This window comes from Eptesicus fuscus, chromosome 5 (assembly GCF_027574615.1).
Source record: "Eptesicus fuscus isolate TK198812 chromosome 5, DD_ASM_mEF_20220401, whole genome shotgun sequence".
Lineage (NCBI taxonomy): Eukaryota > Metazoa > Chordata > Mammalia > Chiroptera > Vespertilionidae > Eptesicus > Eptesicus fuscus.
In genome coordinates this window covers 72,271,773-72,290,044 of record NC_072477.1, presented here as the reverse complement: position 1 = coordinate 72,290,044, position 18,272 = coordinate 72,271,773, and the positions used below count along the sequence as shown (strand labels likewise).

General features: G+C 41.0%; 1 protein-coding gene across 3 annotated transcripts in view; it reads left to right on the top strand.

The window, feature by feature from the left end:
- Positions 1-18,272, top strand: part of FMN1 (formin 1) — a 402,801-nt gene that overhangs the window by 250,120 nt on the left and 134,409 nt on the right. For all 3 annotated transcript variants that reach the window (XM_054716379.1, XM_008142957.3, XM_008142958.3), the window contains 5 exons: positions 5,528-5,589; positions 7,550-7,638; positions 14,401-14,530; positions 15,976-16,122; positions 17,269-17,328. In XM_054716379.1, the coding sequence (XP_054572354.1) occupies positions 5,528-5,589; positions 7,550-7,638; positions 14,401-14,530; positions 15,976-16,122; positions 17,269-17,328 (488 nt within the window). The remainder of the gene's footprint in view (positions 1-5,527; positions 5,590-7,549; positions 7,639-14,400; positions 14,531-15,975; positions 16,123-17,268; positions 17,329-18,272) is intronic.

Sequence of the window (18,272 nt, the reverse complement as noted above, 5' to 3'; positions counted from 1 at the left end):
TAACCTAACTCCCTCCCCTGGCCACTGTGTAGGATAGAAATAATAGAGATAATTTAATTTCCTTAAGCTCATGTGCTCCACCCACAGATCTCTTCATAGTGCTCCTTCCACTTGTGGATTTTATTTTACTTTTACTTTTAAGATCCTTACATGGAAGATGAGAAGCTCCAGTGGAGTACTTGGTGCTGGCCCTAAATTGCTCTATCATCCACTCTTCCTTCACCAGTCATTTCCTCTCTCCCATTCCTTCCCTAGGACCTGGGGGTGGTGGTAGAGGTGAGGAGATCACCTGGGATGTCCAGCTCTTAAGTTCCTTTGCCTATTTCTGTGGGAGGCCCAAAGCTCTTCCCCCAAGTCTAGGCATAAAGCCTCTGAGTGGTTTATACTCCAGTTTCCTCAGTCCAGAGCTAGCTAGTGATACAACTCTGTATGCTCTCTTAGTCTTTCTCCTCTGTTCCTGTTCTTTCTGTCCATAGTACTCAGGTTTTTGCTCCCTTTGGCCACTGGAAGAGGTTTGAAACCAGTGGTTCCAAATTTTGATGTGTCTTATCCTATATAATAAAAGGCTAGTATGCAAATTGTCCCTTGGGAATTCGACCAGCTGGGAGTTTGACCACTCGATATGACGGGTGGTGATCACCAGGAGGCGGCACAGAATGAAGAAAGGCCCTGGCCAGCAGCTAGCAACCAGGGGAAGAAGGCCCCGTTCGGCCCTGATCGCCGACCAGGCCTAGGGACCCTACCTGTGCACTAATTTTGTGCAGTGGGCCTCTAGTATATTATAAGTTTATCCAATTTATTCCCCCACTTGTAACTGCTCAGTGCTTCCTTGCAATATATTAGGTGCACTGCAGGCTCCTCATCATAGCATTCAGAATCCCACAAGCTCTTTCTCCAGACTAGGTTGGAATCTTACCTCCTTAGTCCAGTTAATTGATGCTTTCTTCAAGCCAAAATTGAACTACCTGCCATTGCCTGCAAGTTCCATTAGCCTGTCTGCATCTGCTTTTTCCATTGGGAATGTCCCACATCCTTCCAGTCAATGCTCACTGGCCATGGCTTGGGAAGAATTTGGCTTAATTAATGGTGATTAATAAATGGATGTTTCAGGTGTCTTCCTGAAGCCATATAACAGTTGAATATTTACTGGTAACCTTTTCCCTAAGATGATACTGCTATTTTAAAAGTTTTTGAAGGTCAAGAATGAAGGGAAAAATATTTTTCTTAAAATATGAGAAAATTCACTTGTTATACTTAGTTATGTTTTGGTATGGAATATTTGGTCAAGCGATGCACCTATACTAGGGGCATAATTATGCAACTGTACTAACTAAACCTTGATTTTTGTTTTGTTTTGTTTTGTTAGTTCTCAATGGAGGATATTTTTTTCCATTGATTTTTAGAGAGAGTGGGAGGGAGAGAGAGAGAGAGAGAGTGGAGAGAGAGAGAGAGAGAGAGAGATCAGTGTGAGAGAGAGAATCGATTGGTTGCCTCCCTCACACATTCCAGCCGGGGCTGGGTTTAGAACCTGCAACCCAGGTATGTGCATGGGCTGACACTCTAACCACTGAGCAACCCTGGACAGGGCTAAACCTTGATTTTTTAAGAGGGATAAATGGGGGTGGGCAAACCACCTTAATTCAGATACATTCCCATACTATTTTACCTGTCAACATCTTATCCCTTTCTAACGAACTATGTTTTCTTTTTCAAGACCCCATGCTCTCTTTATCAAGAAACTTTGATGCCTGTTTCAGTTGGTTGAACATGGTCCCATGCACTGAGGTCACCAATTCAATTCCTGGTAGGGCACTTGCCTGGGGTTGTGGGCTCAGTCCCCATGAGGGAGTATGCAGGAGTCAGCCACTTGATGTTTCCTTCGCTCATTGGATATTCTCTCTCTCCCTCTTCCATACTCTCTCTCTCAAATCAATTTTTTAAAATATCTAATAACAAAGAAAAGAAAAGAAACTTTGACATTTAGCAGAAGGACTCACTCTTTGGGATTCCTGTAGCATCTTTCCCATCCACAAATGTTTACTTTATTCCTATTACACCCCAGGTATTCTGCTGGGAGCTGGGTTTATCAAGATGCATAGAACGATCCCTGACTACAGGGGCATACCATTCAATGGGAGAGGAAACTGTTATGCAACATACCATAATACAGGTTCTTAAAATAAAAATAGAGTACAATACCATGGAAGAGGCAAAGAGTGAGGACTTAAGGATCCCAAGGTCAAGAGGATCCTTCCAGGGCAGAAAACCTTTCACCAGGGCCTTGGATGATGAGGGTGGGAAAGGCAGAAACTGTGGAGCTGGGGAGCTGTCCAATCTGGCTGGAGCACAGTGTACATGGGAGAAATGGAAGTGGTAGGAGATGAGACTGGAAGTGTAGTTTGGGGGCAGGAAGTGGGTGGGCTTAAAAATAAGGCCATAAAGCTTGGATTTCACCCAATATTTAAAGGAAAGACATCCAAGGTATTTTAAACATCAAAGTAAAATTTTGAGACCCGTGTTTTCAAAAAATAGCTTTGGTGGTATGATGAAGGGTATATTAGTGAGAAAGATGGTAACTAGAGATAAAATTAGGTTAGCATTCTGAATGGACCCAAAGGCATCTTATATTAACCTTCAGATATTTGATACATTATTTTTTGTAGTGTTATCTGTGCATATGCCTTTTCTATTAATAGTGCTTTTTAAAGTTGAACCTCCTACCTTAAACACTCAAGAATTCTGGAAAGTTTGTGTATAGCAAACAACTCAGTAGTTGTCTTCTTTCTCTAATTCTTTCCAGATGTTAGAGCAAATAAGGCATTAACAAACATTAAAACACATGAACAATGTGTATATTTAAAATCATAATAGTCATAGTTCATAGATACCACCTTGAGTTTATATGCTCTATGTGCAATGTCAAGCATACACATTACCTCCCTTAATATTTTCAGTAAGTGGTATTACTTGTTTATAGGTATTACGTTTTATGGGTATATGTTTTATATGTTTGAGGTTGACAGTTTAACCTGCCATGATCACATAGTGAGGATGTCTTGATCCCTCCATGATAATCATCTTGGTCTTTTTCTGTACCCTATGCTTGTTTCTTCACCAGAAAAAAGAAATTTCCTTTTGCAGTTACTTCTCCCTGGAATGCTCTTCTCCCAGACATTTGAAGAACTGACCCCTTCAGTGGGTAGCTAAAATTTGACCTCATCAAAGAAGCCTTCATCAATCATTCTATCTAATGTCACTCATTTCTCTATTTTACTTTCTTCATAGTGTATCACTATCTGAAACGATTTACTTGGGTTTTTTTTCCTTCCACAAAGCTAGAGTATAAATGTCAAGAGGTCAAGTGTTTTGAATATCTTATACACTTTTGATATATATAATCACAGCATTTTAGAACATTTTCTAGAACTTAGTACACATTCAACAAATGTTTACTCAAGGGATGGGTGAATGAGCAACCAAATGTCTCCAGAGCCCATGATTGTGCTTCTGCCCCGTGCTCGCTAGATGTGTTCTTTCTGCCACCAGGCCCACTGGAGAGGCACTGGCTGACCATGAAACCCGCCAATGGTGTATCTGGGACCCATACTGTTCACTTTAAAAAAAAACATTTTTATTGATTTCAGAGAGGAAGGGAGAAGAGAGAGATAGAAACATCAATGATGAGAATCATTGATCAGCTGCCTCCTGCACACCACCTGCTGGGGATTGAGCCTGCAACCAAGGTACATGCCCTTGACCAGAATTGAACCTGTGACCTCTCAGTCTGTGGGCGACGCTCTAATCACTGAGCCAAACCAGCTAGGGCCTAATTAACTTTTAAAACCAAATATTTACTCTCTAAGAAAAGAAACCCGCAGATATTCTCTTTCTCATTAGTTAAGGGTTCTCAATTATAACTACACTTATATAGTTCATATATAGTAACTAGGATGTATGATTAGAAGTGAACATTTCTGATAAATTATTTAGAATTTCACCTTTTCTCATTGCATTCCTGTTGGCTGATTTTTGTAGGAGAATGTTGGAATTGACATTTAAAAAACAAAACATTGTTCGGGGCCAGTTTCTGTTTTTTAAATCAACATATTAAAAATACCTAGTCTACCTAATAAATTAGTGAATTCATATTATCTCCATGTACAAAGAACAGTGCTGGGAGGGTAAATTCTTTCTCAAACTACATTTTCCTTTGTGGTTTCAGATTGGCCTTTTCAGAAGGGTAATTTTTCTTTGTCTTGGTAGAATCTGAGATGACTGACTTTGTCTCTAGCATGCTGACCTCTTCTTTTCTCACTAGCCCATGTATCTAGGAATAGCTTGCTGATTAAACTCCTAAGTTAGAGAAAGGTGGCCTGTGAAGGAATTTTAAGTACATTTCTCGGTGTCCTGTGAAGTTACATGATCTTAGCTGAGTTAATTAACTTTGTTAAAATTGTATAAAGGGATTCATATGATTCTAAATTACAGAAGAAGCAAAGCAATTTGAAAGCAACCTGCCCTTTACCTTGATCCCTACCTTCTCTGAAAACCATGGTGTAATGCCAATGAATAGAATAATGGTTGATGGGCAGAATTTTAAGGCATTCTAAATATCACTGGTTGGTTTAATAAAATTAATTAGCCTGCCACAGAGAAAATTTACTAGCGTGCTGGTTAATTTCACAATGTAAAGTCAGAGAAGGGAGGTGGGGTTGAGGGAACAAACCTTATTAGTTTTGAATAATTATTTAAAGATGTGGAGCAGCCTATTTCAAACACTTTGATTGCCAAATGCATTAAGGCTTTAAATTCAGTGTTTGTATCCTGGTATATATGGGAAGGAATCTCTCTAGATGAAATCATAAGCATATCAGTTAACAGCTAAGTGACTTATTTAAGATGCAGAACAACAAGCAGAATCCTAATAAAACCATGGGAATGAAAATTTGCCTTAAGACCAACTCTTGGGAGGTTTCCATAATCTTAATTTGCCATTGATGCAATTATTGCTCTTTCTTGTCTTTTTAATCCAAACAAGATGTTTGCAGTGGCCATGGAAAGGTGCCTGAAATCACATGGCTGAATTCATTTAATTTGCCAACATTGTCCTTTTTCTCTCTTTCTTCCTGGTAATGGGCAAGAGTCAGTTCTGGTGCATTAGGTACTAAATCTCTTCAATTACCAGCCGGGAAGAAAGATTTAAAATTGTGCTTTAAACCTACAAACTGATTTAGTTTTAAATCACATACACTTCTCCCGTGGAGTCTAAATTAAACTGCAGAAAGGACACCGAGCTCAAGAAATTGAACTGGGCGGGGCCAGGGCTCAGGCCAGCAATAGCAGCCAACCATTTTGGTTTCTTTCCCCAAAGTGCAAAGGGAAAGAGACAGGACATGCTGAAAGACACACCTTGTATGAGAAAGGGCAATATTGTATTGCTTGGGAGCTAGGCACAGAATGAATGTTAGCATGGGGGAGTCTAATCAAAGCTGTTACTCTTTTTTCTCCCTTTTTGGGTGCTCGGCAGCCATTTTCAACGTGGATGATTCTGTGGTTGATCTGGAGACCCTGGCGGCCTTATATGAAAATGTGAGTATCAAAGCCATTCCGAGCAGGAGTTTCCATATTTCCATGTCTTTACTAACTAACTAACTAACTAACTAACTAAATAAATAAATAAATAAATAAATAAATAAATAAATAAAATGTTAAGGTCTAACAATAATGGTTATAAGTGACTCCCTCCTGAAAAATTGCTGAGCCATTCATTCATGTTCTTCGGTGGTGAGCATTTTGAGATAACATGGATGAGGTGAAGGCACAGAGATGCAAGCTCAAATAAGAGCAGACATGAGAAAAGCACAAGGTTCCTCACCCCCACTGTGGTATCTGAGTTAGTAGATCACTTTGCACACCAGCAAGGGAGGGTGGCTCAAGGTGGAGTCCACTTCTGTGCCATGGAACTCAGCCCTGTAGCCTGCTATCAGAATTAACGAAGGTAAGCTACTGACTCAATGTTGGTGTACACCAGTGTCTTCCTATGAGGAATGGAAATGCTAATACCAACTAGGAGGATTACTTTTAGTCCAAATGAACTGACGGTATTGAATGTGGGAGTAGCATAGGATGGTGAGTGTGTGTTCTGGATTTAGAATCAGACAGGTTTAGCTCTATCATTGACTGCTGAGCAACTTTGGGCCATTTAAATTCCTTAAGCCTGTCTGCTTATCAGTGTAACTAGAATTCTAATGTGCTCTACCTGATTTTTATGAGCATTAAAAGATAATTCAATATATGTAGCAGTAGCAATGTATTTTGAAAACAAACAGCACTATACACATATACGGTCTTTAAATTTGGGTTGTATGTGGAAATAACGAGCACAATTACAGGTTCTCTGGACAGTTCACTAGACATTTTTACATCCTTTACATGTATCAAGAGTTGTCTAGTACTACTGGGTGGGAACTTCTCATGTTTCCATCAGTAAGGCTCTCATTAAAAGACAAGAAGGTGCACAAATACGAGGCCATCAGGAGCTGACATTGCATTTGTGAGAGAGATTGCGAGTCAGGCCCTCTACCAGGTATTTCGTGGCTTCGTGGAATCACCTATATAATGAGGATAAGCGATTGTATTAAAGGACTTTGCAGAAGGCAAAGTGCCTTCCTAATGCTTTTTGTTGTTACCCTGGGCTCAGACCTGTATACATGGTCAGTACTTGTTAGCTCACAGTAGAGGTAAGCTGCATCCAACTGAAATAGTTGGATACATTGAGAAAGTGTGCAACTAAATGCCAAAATAAGCAGTATAGACAAGGAATGCTTAAAATTTTTAGAAAAAGAGAAGGTGGTGACTAGAAAAAAAAGTCAGGAGCCTACATAAGTTAGGAGGGCTATTGAGAGTCAGGAAGCAAATGCTAAGGACAACTTGACCCTTATCTGCTTATGGGCAAACAGAGAGAGGATTCAAAGGCAGCAGCCCAATGTCCTGGCTTCTATAATCAGCTGATGTCACTTGTTATGACCATTTGCATTAGCCAGGGGTTCTCAAACGTTCAAATGCACCAGAATCACTTGGGAGGCTTGCTGGATCCCACCCCTGGAGCTTCTTAAGTCTAGGGTAGGGCCAAAATTTTGCATTTCTAACTAGTGACAGGTGGTACTGATGCTGCTGGTCCAAAGACCACACTTTGAGACACATTGCTTTAGACCAGCAATTTTCAACCAGTGTACCATGGCACACTGGTATACTGCAAGAATTTATTAAACATGCAATACCTGACTATTTAGTCAGGGGCACTGACCTCTATTTCCTTAGATTGTCAAGGAAAAAAAAAATGACAACAGCCAACACAACAATAGCCATCTGGTTTGAGTGAATCAAAATTATACCTATTGCTTTTTGTCAGATTGGCAAAAAATATATTTTTTTTGGTGTGCAGTAGAATTTTAGTAATTAGTTTATACGTGCCACGAGATGAATTATTGCTTGATTCTCAGTGCTCATTATTTTGTGTGTGTTTTGTTCTGTTTCTTTTGTAACACAGAGAGCCCAAGAGGATGAATTGGTTAAAATAAGAAAGTATTATGAGACATCCAAAGAAGAAGAATTGAAGCTGCTGGATAAACCTGAGCAGTAAGAAGGCTTGAAAGCTTTTCTGTTGGGCCCCAGTGCAGCCCCTCTCTCCCTGCCTCCCAGCTCTGAACAGTCACCTCTAAATTGTGCAGTGAGCTAAGTCTCAGCTCTACCATGCCTCTGACCTATTGCATGTAGCAGAATGACATGCCTGCTGGGAAAAGCACCGGGGAGATTTGTGCTGCTGGATAGAATATTTCTCAACCTCTCTCCCCACCCTCATGACTCCCCTTTCTTGTTCTAGCAACTTATTAATTCCTCCTAGACTAAACATTCTGGCCAAAAGGGTAACTGAGGAAGGAAGAAGTCATTGCTCTGTTTAAGGTTTTGCTGATGCAGTTGAGAAGATATGTCAGAGCACAGCACTGAATTTTATTTTCCTAAGTGGTATATCCAGTAAATGTAGCCTGAGTGTGTCAGCTTTCCCCCAGATTTCTCCACCTGCTCTGCCCAGTTTAGATGTGACTTTTTCATCTTCTCTTGGAGTGTGCTTTTCTCTCCACTCACTCTCTAGAGTTTTTTGCTCTATAGTTTGGGGTGTCTGTCCACACCCTTTGAAAACCCAGAACTCTAATGTGTAACTGAGTGACTCTTGTCCTTGGCTGGGCTCTTAGGTCTGCAAACCAGAGAGACACTTCTGCGGCTCTGCAGCCCCCAGGTCCCACCCAGGACTCAAAGTCCAAACTCTGTGCACATGTGGGTCCAGAGCAGACACAGGGCTCCTTTGCCTGGTGCTGTTTTGAGTGCTTCATGTCCAATTCAGGCCGCCCCTCTCAGCCTGGAGGTGAGGCAAGGGTGGGAAACAAAGAGACAAGTGATCAAGTTTAGGCTAACAAGTCAGCCCTGGAGGCATCTGAGGTTCGGTGGCTGGTACAGAAACCTTCCTGCCTTGCCCTTGGGTCCTTTAGAACAGCGGTCGCCAACCTTTCGACCTCACGGACCACCGGTTGGCAACCGCTGCTCTGGAATGCACCTCTCCCCTTGGATGCCTGGGCTGAGTAGGGGATTTCTAGGGTTATTCAGTTATTAACAAACCTTCACGATAATTTTGGGAACCTTAGGTGAATTGTTCTCACATGCAGCATAGGTCAGGATGCCCGGCCCCAGTTAGTTCATGAAGCCTAGTAATAGTGTGACTCAATGCAAATAGAGTTCCACTGCCCTTCTGTTCCACCAGCTTGAGCCATCCTCTTTACCAACCCCCACTGCTGGGGAATTCTGTGGTCCACTCTCAAATCATATTTCCTAATACAATAAACTAATCCCCACTAACGAGCTGATCACTGAAAAGTAAGTGACTAATAATGGAATATTTGGACACTGACAAGGCCATGGGGAGTATTTGAAGACTGTCTTAGTCAGCTTGGGCTGCTATTACAAAATACCCTAAACTGGTTGACAGATAAACAACAGGAATTTATTTCTCACAGTTCTAGAGGCTGGAAGTCTAAGATCAGGATGCCAGGATAGGACTGCTGACTTCTCTTTGTATCCTCACATGGTCGAAAGCAAAGCGAGGAACTGAGCTCTTGTGTTTCTGGGCCTTAATTGCACTCATGCGGGGCCTCTCATCACTGGGGGCACAAATATTTAGTCCCTAACAAGGACAAGCATTTGGTTAGGGCCAACTATACCACCTTGAGCAATGATACTCTAAGCCTAGAGTTGTCACAGACTTTTCCTGTAGGGAGCCAGAGAGTAATTATTTTAGGCTTTGTGGGCCATACGATCTGTTGGAACTATTCAAGCCTGCTGTTGTAGTGCAAAAGCAACCACAGGCAATGCATAAACAAACGGGTGTGACTATGTCCCAATAAAATTGTATTTATGCACACTGAAATTTGAACTTTACGTATTTTACATGTCATGAAATGTTACCCTTCTACTGATGTTTTTTAGTTGATGGGCCATACAAAACACGTGGTGGGCTGAATTTGGCTGTGGGCTGCAATTTTCAACACCTGCTCTAAGCTATGGGTATGGCCGACCCAGTGAAATGAATAGTTGGTTTTTGTTACTGGGAGTATTTCCCTTTTCCTTTTGTGTTAATGCCTTTCTAGCATTATTTTTTAAGGTTAATTGCCAGGACACAATAATGGTGGCAGGTAATTAACATATAACTTTTTTTTGAGATTTTTAAATTGATTTTTAGAGAGAGAAGAGGGAGAGAGGAGAGAGACACATCAATCAGCTACTTCCTGCACACACGCCAGTGGGGATCCCAGGCATGTGCCCTGACCTGGAATTGAACCAGTGATCCCTCAATTCCTGGAACGAGGCCTAACCAACTGAGCCACACCAGCCAGGGCTACATATAACTTATTATTCCTTCTTTCTCTCCTGATGATTTGGCTAGAAGCCCATTTTGAAAAGTTTGTAACGTCACTGTAACAGCTTCCTGGACATGCTAAGGTGTGACTGACAGCAAAGAGGCCTGTGTGTTGTCCTGGTAAGGTGATGTGCCTGGGCTCAGTTGCTGGAGGGAAAGGCGCAGAGATGGGGAGTTCAGGCCTGAGTGAATGCCACCTTTGCTTTCTGTCTCCTGCACAGTACAGCGTTTGTTTGATCTATGCCAGAGTTTGATTTTCTGGCAACTCCTTTGCCATTAACTCCAAGTTAGTTGACTCTACGCATGTTGTGCATACTGGAAAATATGAAGTCTCGGCTTTACAATTTCCTAAGAACTGTGTGATGCCCGGTCCTATAAATCATAGCATGGAGAGGCTGGCCTCATTACTCACCTCATCAGCTTTCTTGCACCCCAGTGCCAGGTTTAGAAAGCCATTTCCCATAAAGGTGTCATCTGCCTGGGACCAGGTTGAGAGCTGCTCCCTTCAGAGATGGCCTTTGACTCTTTACACTCTACCTTGGGGTGGTGAGGTGAGGTGAGGTGAGGTGAGGTGAGGTGAGGTGAGGTGAGGTGAGGTGAGGTGAGGTGAGATTTGGCTTTGATTAGGCCTGATGCAAGCTTTCTGTGGCCGAGTGAGGACACTGTATCGGGATGCTCCACTAGGGCCCACAGGTGCCTTGGGAAGATACATGGATTCTGAAACAAGGCTCTGAGAGTGGAGTCCTCTATGGAAGAACACAGGTTACAACATGAAATGATGCTGTGTACACAGCCCTGTGTGCACGCACACACACCTGAGATAATACCATTCGGGGGATTAGGGGATGATAAACCAAATGTTAGGTCCTTAAAACCAATGGCCACATTACCTCATCCCACCTGTCAGCTGAGTTGCTCCTGTGGATGAGTAACCCACACGATGTGAGGTGTAGCGCTTCTCTCCTATATACAGGCTGAAAGTGTAGCTCTTCCTGGGAAAATAAGCATAACCTGGGGAAAGAAAAGCTCCTTGGGGCGGGTGGGTATGTAGTTCTATCTATTACTGGCACTAGGGTATAAAGTTAAACAAGTCCAAAGGAAATCAATCTATAAATATTCTTAAGTACCAAGACCCAAAGTCCAAAACTCAGAGTTCTTATGGGTAGCGAATAAAACACAATTGGGGGATAAGATATTTATCAGACACTTGCTTCATAGCCATTGAGGTTACTTAGACTTCTGATATTTTCCCAGGTAAATGGGAAAGTAGTATGGTGTGATTTCTGAAGGCTTTGCATGGCTATTTTTGGACAGAATGTGACATAAAATCATCTCCCCCCTCCCCAAATTTGCTTTCCCATTATATCACATCTTTACATTCCACCAGGTATCCAAGTGAAAAATTTACAAGTCATTGTGGACACTACTCAGAATCCTTTGGGATTGGTCAGTGACTCTGGTTCTTGCTGCCTTAGTAGCTTTCTCATGCATTTGCCCTCTCTGTTCACACTGCAGGCCCTCCTGCCTTCCCTCTTAGAATATTGCAACTGCGGTTGTATAGGTCTTCCAGCCTCAGATCTGCTATCACCACCAATCAATCAGTCACCGGCCAACCCAGGGTCATCGTGATTTTCTAAAACAAAAAGCTGAAATGGTCACTCCTCTATTTAAAACACTACATTCATTTAGAAAAAGTTTAAACTCTTTAGAACACCATGCCCCATTTTAGCATCTGACTCCTCCTCACCTCCCCCACAAATATCATGCAAACCATCTAGGCTCTGCACAGCACCAGAGAGAGCTCCAAGGAACCTTGGCTGACCCGGTCCCTCAGTGCTCTGACTTTGTGCCCTGTGTGTGGCTTCCGTAGCTCCTGTGATAGCCCCATCACTGAGAGCACTTTGTCACATTCCATGGTAATGTTGGTTTATTTCTCAGGCTATCAAGAAGGTACCGTGTATTAAGTAAAATTCTGTCCTTGCATGGTGCCTGACACACTGTAAATGCTTCACACGCATCTGAGAACAGACCGAAATCAGTCTTGGTGACTGATGCTCTGGTATTTTCTGTGATGCATTCCCTACAGTTCTATCCAAAAATGTAAAATTCTTGAACTTCCCTTCCCCCTCCAACTCTGGATATGTGTCAGACCCTTCTCCATGCACAGCACATTGGCTCTGAGAGTCTGTCGGCCTTCCTAGTGCTAGCCCGGATCCCAGGGAGCCTTAATCCCAGACTGCCTTGCAGCTCTACTTTGCTCTGTCCTGTGCAACGTAAGTTGGTGAGCCTATGGGCTTGTCTCCTCATATTGGTCCCGATCCTCCTGTTATGAAACTAGCTATAAGTAATTGTTCATGCACCATACTCTCCTTTTCATCTGTGTGTCCTTCTTGCTGAGGTGAGGTGTTGAGCCGTATATTCTCTTACACAGTCTCTGTAAATGCTTCACTCCTGTGTTCATTTACTCTAGGAAGTGTGCACACGCTGGGGATCAGGTCCTGCTTGGGAATAGAGTCTCAGGGTCACATTTGGAAGATGAAGGAATGCAGGGCACTCCCTTGAGGTAGCTCTCAGCAGCATCTGAGTAAATAAATTCCCTGAGTCACCACAGTACCAAATGCCCCTGTCACACAAGCTTTTTACTACTCATATTGGTGAAAACTGGTCATACCCCTAATTCCAGTTATAAATAAATCAGTGGTTTAATACTAATTTTATAAAGAAACAATTTATATAAACATGTAATTTCTTCATCTTGTCCTAATCAGAAATCGTATGGGTTTTATATCCATTCCATGGTTTTCATAATAATACATTACAGAAATTTAAAGCACAGGTGTGATTTCTTTATGCATATTCTTTACCTCATCTCAGTATCATTTAAAAACAAAAAAGAAGAGGAGCCCTGGCTGGTGCGGTTCGGTTGATTGTTGTTCTGTGCACCGAGGGGTCTCTGGTTCAATTCCCGTTTGGGGCACATGGCCAGGTTGTGGCTTAGAACCCTGGTGGGAGGCGTGTAGGGGGCAGCCAATAGATGTCTCGCTCTGGCCTTGAGGTTTTTCTCTCTCTGCCCCTCTTCCTTCCTCTCTCTCTAAAAGTCAGTAAAAAATCTTAAAAAACAACAAGAAGAGTGGCTTAGAAGATTGAATATAGGAAATCCACTCAAGAAACAAATTTTAAAAAGAAGATATTACCTGGTTGTGGGATAAATAAGAAAAACAGCTGATAATTAGGATCTTATTAACACCCAGCACTCCCTAAAATAAAGTAAAAGAGGCACCGAGTATTTGCTAAGGGAATTTCATTGGGAATGGAAAGAAGGAGGCCCCAGCTTCGCAAGCATTCTTGGGCAGAGATTGCAAAATGTCAAAGTAGTGATGTTATGAGTTGACCGAGGCTTTCAGAAATATCAGGTAATAATCATTTCAACCCCAAAATGAATTTAATTGCTGTTAGTGGATTCTCTCCTTTTCTGAGTTCACGTCCAACTCTTTCCACCCGTTTAGTTTTATGCCCCTTCCTCTGGTGGTTGGCCGGGAGAGTATGTAGTTCTTCCAACTTAATTTTGCAAAGGGCACCAGTGCCCAACTGCTCAGACAGTGAGCTTTTGTGTGTAGGTTAGTACTCGCCTTTAGCTTTAAGATCTGCCTTGCCACAGTTTTTAAGCAGCTTTAGATTGTGTCCACTTAATGAGTGCTGCTTTGTTCCAAGCACTGATCTCTGAGCTCTGTTTAAATAAGTAAGTTGATGTGGAAGAGTAAACAAATATCTGTAGAATAGGGACATTATCGACTATTATCTAATTTATTAAGCAAAAATCTCACTTCAGTAAGAGATTCTGTATCACTTGTCTCCAGTCCTCACTTTACTCAGCCTGTATAAATATATCCTTAGAGAATGCTGCATTATACAGCAAGTATATTGTATATATTTTCTCATGCACTAAAGACTAACACTTCTCATTTGGCAATTTATATACCAGGCATTTATTTTTTAACTATGTGTTTTATTGATTTCAGAGAGGAAGGGAAAGAGTGATAGAAACATCAATGATGAGAAAGAATCATTGATTGGCTACCACCTACATACCCCACACTGGGGATCAAGCCCACAACCCAGGCATGTGCCCTGACTGGGAATCGAACCATGACATCCTGGTTCATAGGTCGATGTTCAACCACTGAGCTATGCTGGCTGGCCACTATGCATTTATTTACTACCATAAAAACACATTTTTTAAAAAAGTGGCTTTGTTATCCACAGTAGAACACATCACCTTAGAGTTGCTTAAGTTAGCCTGGTACCTTTTAAATTTGTTAAATTAATTAATTGTCAAATAAGGAATGCTCTCATGATGGATCTTTTCAAGCTGTCTTTTTACTTTCCTTGTGATTTTTATACGAAGCTAGATGATTCCTTCTTAATTTTTACAGATTTTTACATGAGTTAGCCCAGATCCCTAATTTTGCTGAGCGTGCCCAGTGCATCATCTTCAGATCTGTCTTTTCCGAAGGCATCACCTCCTTGCATCGAAAGGTAGAGATCATCACACGAGCTTCTAAGGTATGTTGCTGTCTAATTTAAAAAGACAACTTTGTCCTTATTAGGGGTAAAGGAGGAAGCTGGGAGTGGGAGAGTCCCTTTGCCAAACTTTTTGGGTTTAAGATTGTGTGTTTTTCTAAGTGTAGCTGTGACTATTATCCTGCCTAAGTGTGAGTATGTGTGTGCATGCAGATGAAGTGCGAGGGAGAGGGAGAGAGAAAAGGAGAGAAGGGGGGAAAAATGGATTTCTTCTCAAATATTCCAAACACCTTCCAATGTACATACTGGCCATTTAACACCAACCCAAATAGTATAGTTTATTTTTTACTCGACTGTCTGGATTATAAAAGAGGTTTTGCCTCAGACCCATGAATTTGATCATCTGAAATGTGCTACATAGTGAAATAAAAAGATTCTAGAGATTTGTTAAAGGAAACAAATGATTATGATAATGAATGATGAGCAAATAAATTTTTGTTGGCTTTACCACATTGGTATTCATTATAAAGTTAAATTCTAGCACTTGGCTTTTTCTCCCAATGACCCATGTCCTTAAGAACACTCTCCACACATATGTAGCTTTTAGTTTAATACTTAGTTACTTATCTGAAGGCATTATTTTTTCTTTCTAAAATATAAGAGATTTCAATAAGGAAAGCATATATACCAAAGTATAATGTATACCCTTTAATAGTGCCCAAAGAGTCAGGAGCAGAAGTCAGCCTAGAGCTGCATTTGGCTTTCTTTTCCCTAAAATAAAAGAAAATAAAGCCAACTAAGACTATAGAGAAAGGGGAAAAGTATCTATTTGGAAGTTTGCACTTGAAGTAAAGGAGAGAGAGAGAGAGAGAGAGAGAGAGAGAGAGAGAGAGAGAGAGAACAAATGAAATAGGGAGCGAAGAAAACTCTAAGCAGCTTGAAATGATAGCAGTGAATAGACATATCAGCAAACACTTAATACAGGTAGCCTCTGGCCTTGAACTACATGATTGTAGTTCACCTCTGAGGGTTAGAACCACAAATGAGGAAGAATTGACTTGTTATTATAACTACCCTACACTTTACTGTTTACATAGATAATAGTCCAAAAACAGATCCTCAAATGATATTAAACCGCTTTCTACTTGTAAGTCATCGAATGTGAAGCCTAGCTATAACAGCTCTCTTTCCTCAATTTATAAATACTTTCAAGTATTTACAAAATAAAACTGGCTCAAATGGAAATATAAGTACTAATATTTAACCCACACAGATTGTCATTCATTGAAAGGATAGGAAATGGTGACTCGTAATGTATTTTTTAAAAGACACTTATGGGTTTAAAGTGTATTTTCCATCTTGCTAACTGTTAATTCTGTTGGTAACATGCCACCAAACAGCCTATTGGGTACTCAGTAAATATTTGTTGAATGGACATAGTTATATTTGGAGTTCAGCTGCATAATAATTGGTGTTTGTCATTACAGGGCTTGCTGCACATGAAGAGTGTGAAGGATATTTTAGCTCTCATTCTGGCTTTTGGAAATTATATGAATGGAGGAAATAGGACTCGGGGACAAGCAGATGGATACAGCTTAGAAATTCTGCCCAAACTCAAGGATGTCAAAAGTCGGGTATTTATTTGTTTTGTAATAAATGTCTATGATCTGCCATTATTTTCCTTCTATCCCTTTAATTTAAAAAAAAAAAAAAAGAAAGCATATTTCTGATTGTTCCATTTATCTCCATCCTCCCCATAACAATATACTTTTCCTTTGCTTTCTTTTGACTTTGGAATAAAATAGCTTTTTGTTTTTAATGTTTGATCTTATTTTGATGTCAAAATTCCCACTACATATTTGTTTGCTCTAAAATGCAGTTAGAAAAAATAAATAAATAAATAAAATGCAGTTAGATGTTGAATTGCAGTGAGAGAGTAAAACAGATAGCATATGATATTAGCCATAGCACAAGGCTTGAATTTATTGTTGGCCACTAGTAATTTATTCATTCCTGTGAATGGACCAATGTTGAATCATCAGTTGAGCTGAGCTTTTGACTTACTCTTTTGCCCACAACAATCAGGCTGGAGGTTACTGTCAAACTCTCTGAGCCTGATTATCATTTGGCTCCACACCCCTGCAGAGCCACCTCTTTAGAAACAACCAGCCATACCTAGGCATCCTATGGGGGGGCAGTGGGAGTGGAGGGAGGGGAAACACAGAGGCAAATTAGAATTAGATCCATGTGAACAAGACTCAAAGGCTGCCTTGTGGGAGGGCCTGGCCTCCCAGGGTCATAAAGTGGCATGGCATTCCTTTTAAGCTGTCCTGATTGTTTTTCACACCATTAAGAACACACATCTTTTGAAAGGTGGGAAGGGAGGGATGGTTTTCTGTTCTAGTCCCTGATTCCCTTTAGCACTCCCCTGCCCACTCCTGTCTTGGCTTTATGCCAGAAAATATAGAGACTGTGTTTTATTTATTTATTTTGTTTGTTTGTTTGTTTGTTTTAGCCATGACCTCAGAGGTCTTATGGATTATTTGTGGGGTTTTTTTTACTCCACAAAGAGCAGTATAGTGTCATTTCTTTGCATGGATGCCATAAAAAATGGATGCGACAAGGAGGAGAGAGAGAAATCTTGCTGGTCTCAGAATTAGGACCAGGTATCACAAACTAAAAGTGTTAAGGTCATAAACTGAGATTTTTGGCTCTCAGCTGTATAATGCAGCAGAGTCTCGTGTGAATGATTTTCATTTAAGCTTCTCTTTTAAACCTAGGATAATGGGATTAATCTGGTGGACTATGTCGTGAAATACTACCTGCGTTACTATGATCAGGTAAGAAATGGCATTATGTGGAAAACTACACAAATGGGGCTTCAACTCTTACACATTGTTGGCATTCAGCAATCGGATGATGGATGGATGGATGGATGGATTTCAAGTCCAACATAGAATCTGAGAGCTAGCCAGCCTCCTTGGTTTATAGATGGAAACACTGAAGCCAAGAGTGTTTCATGGACTCTTGTGAAGAGAAGCTCTATTTGGTGCTACAGGTCTACTGACTCTCACTCCGCTGTGTGACACAGCTTCGGAGAGACCCCCAGTATCCCGGTACCTTCTGACCAGGTTGCCAGGGCCTTTGTGAAGTCTATAGCCATTCAGTAAGTGGTTATATTTGAAACTAGATTCTGGGATGCAGACCAAAATTTAGGAAATTAATATTCAGTAATGCCCAATACATTCTCAGTAATGTTCATCGGGAACAAGTTGCAGATGTGGAATTTGAAATCCCTCCTCTTTGCTTAAATTACATTTGCAATTAGAAATAACATTTTCTGTGAGAATCTACCTGAGCATAATTTTCTGTATTTTATTCCTCCTCATTAAATTGAGAACAAGGAGTCCTAGCTTTGAGAAGAAAGAGGTACTGTTGTAAGATGTTGAGAAATCTAGCAATCAAGATGAATGGAAAAAGTCTCCGGAAAATGTTGTCAGGACTCCTGCTTAACTATCCATGGGAGCAGAGCTTTTCCTAGGTACTGAGGGGAGGAAAGTAAAGATGCCAGAGCCTTAGTTTTAAGAGGCCTACAATTTCATCCAGATGACCAGCTAAGCACTGATGAGGTTTATAGTTCCCTTTCTTGCCCTCCTGGTGGGTTTATCTAACTGTTCTCAATATATCTACAACCAGGATTCTCATCCCACCCCACCCCTCAACTTCTCCCCTGTTTCTATTAAAGATACTATAATTTTGGTCATTTAGACATGAAATTGTGCTT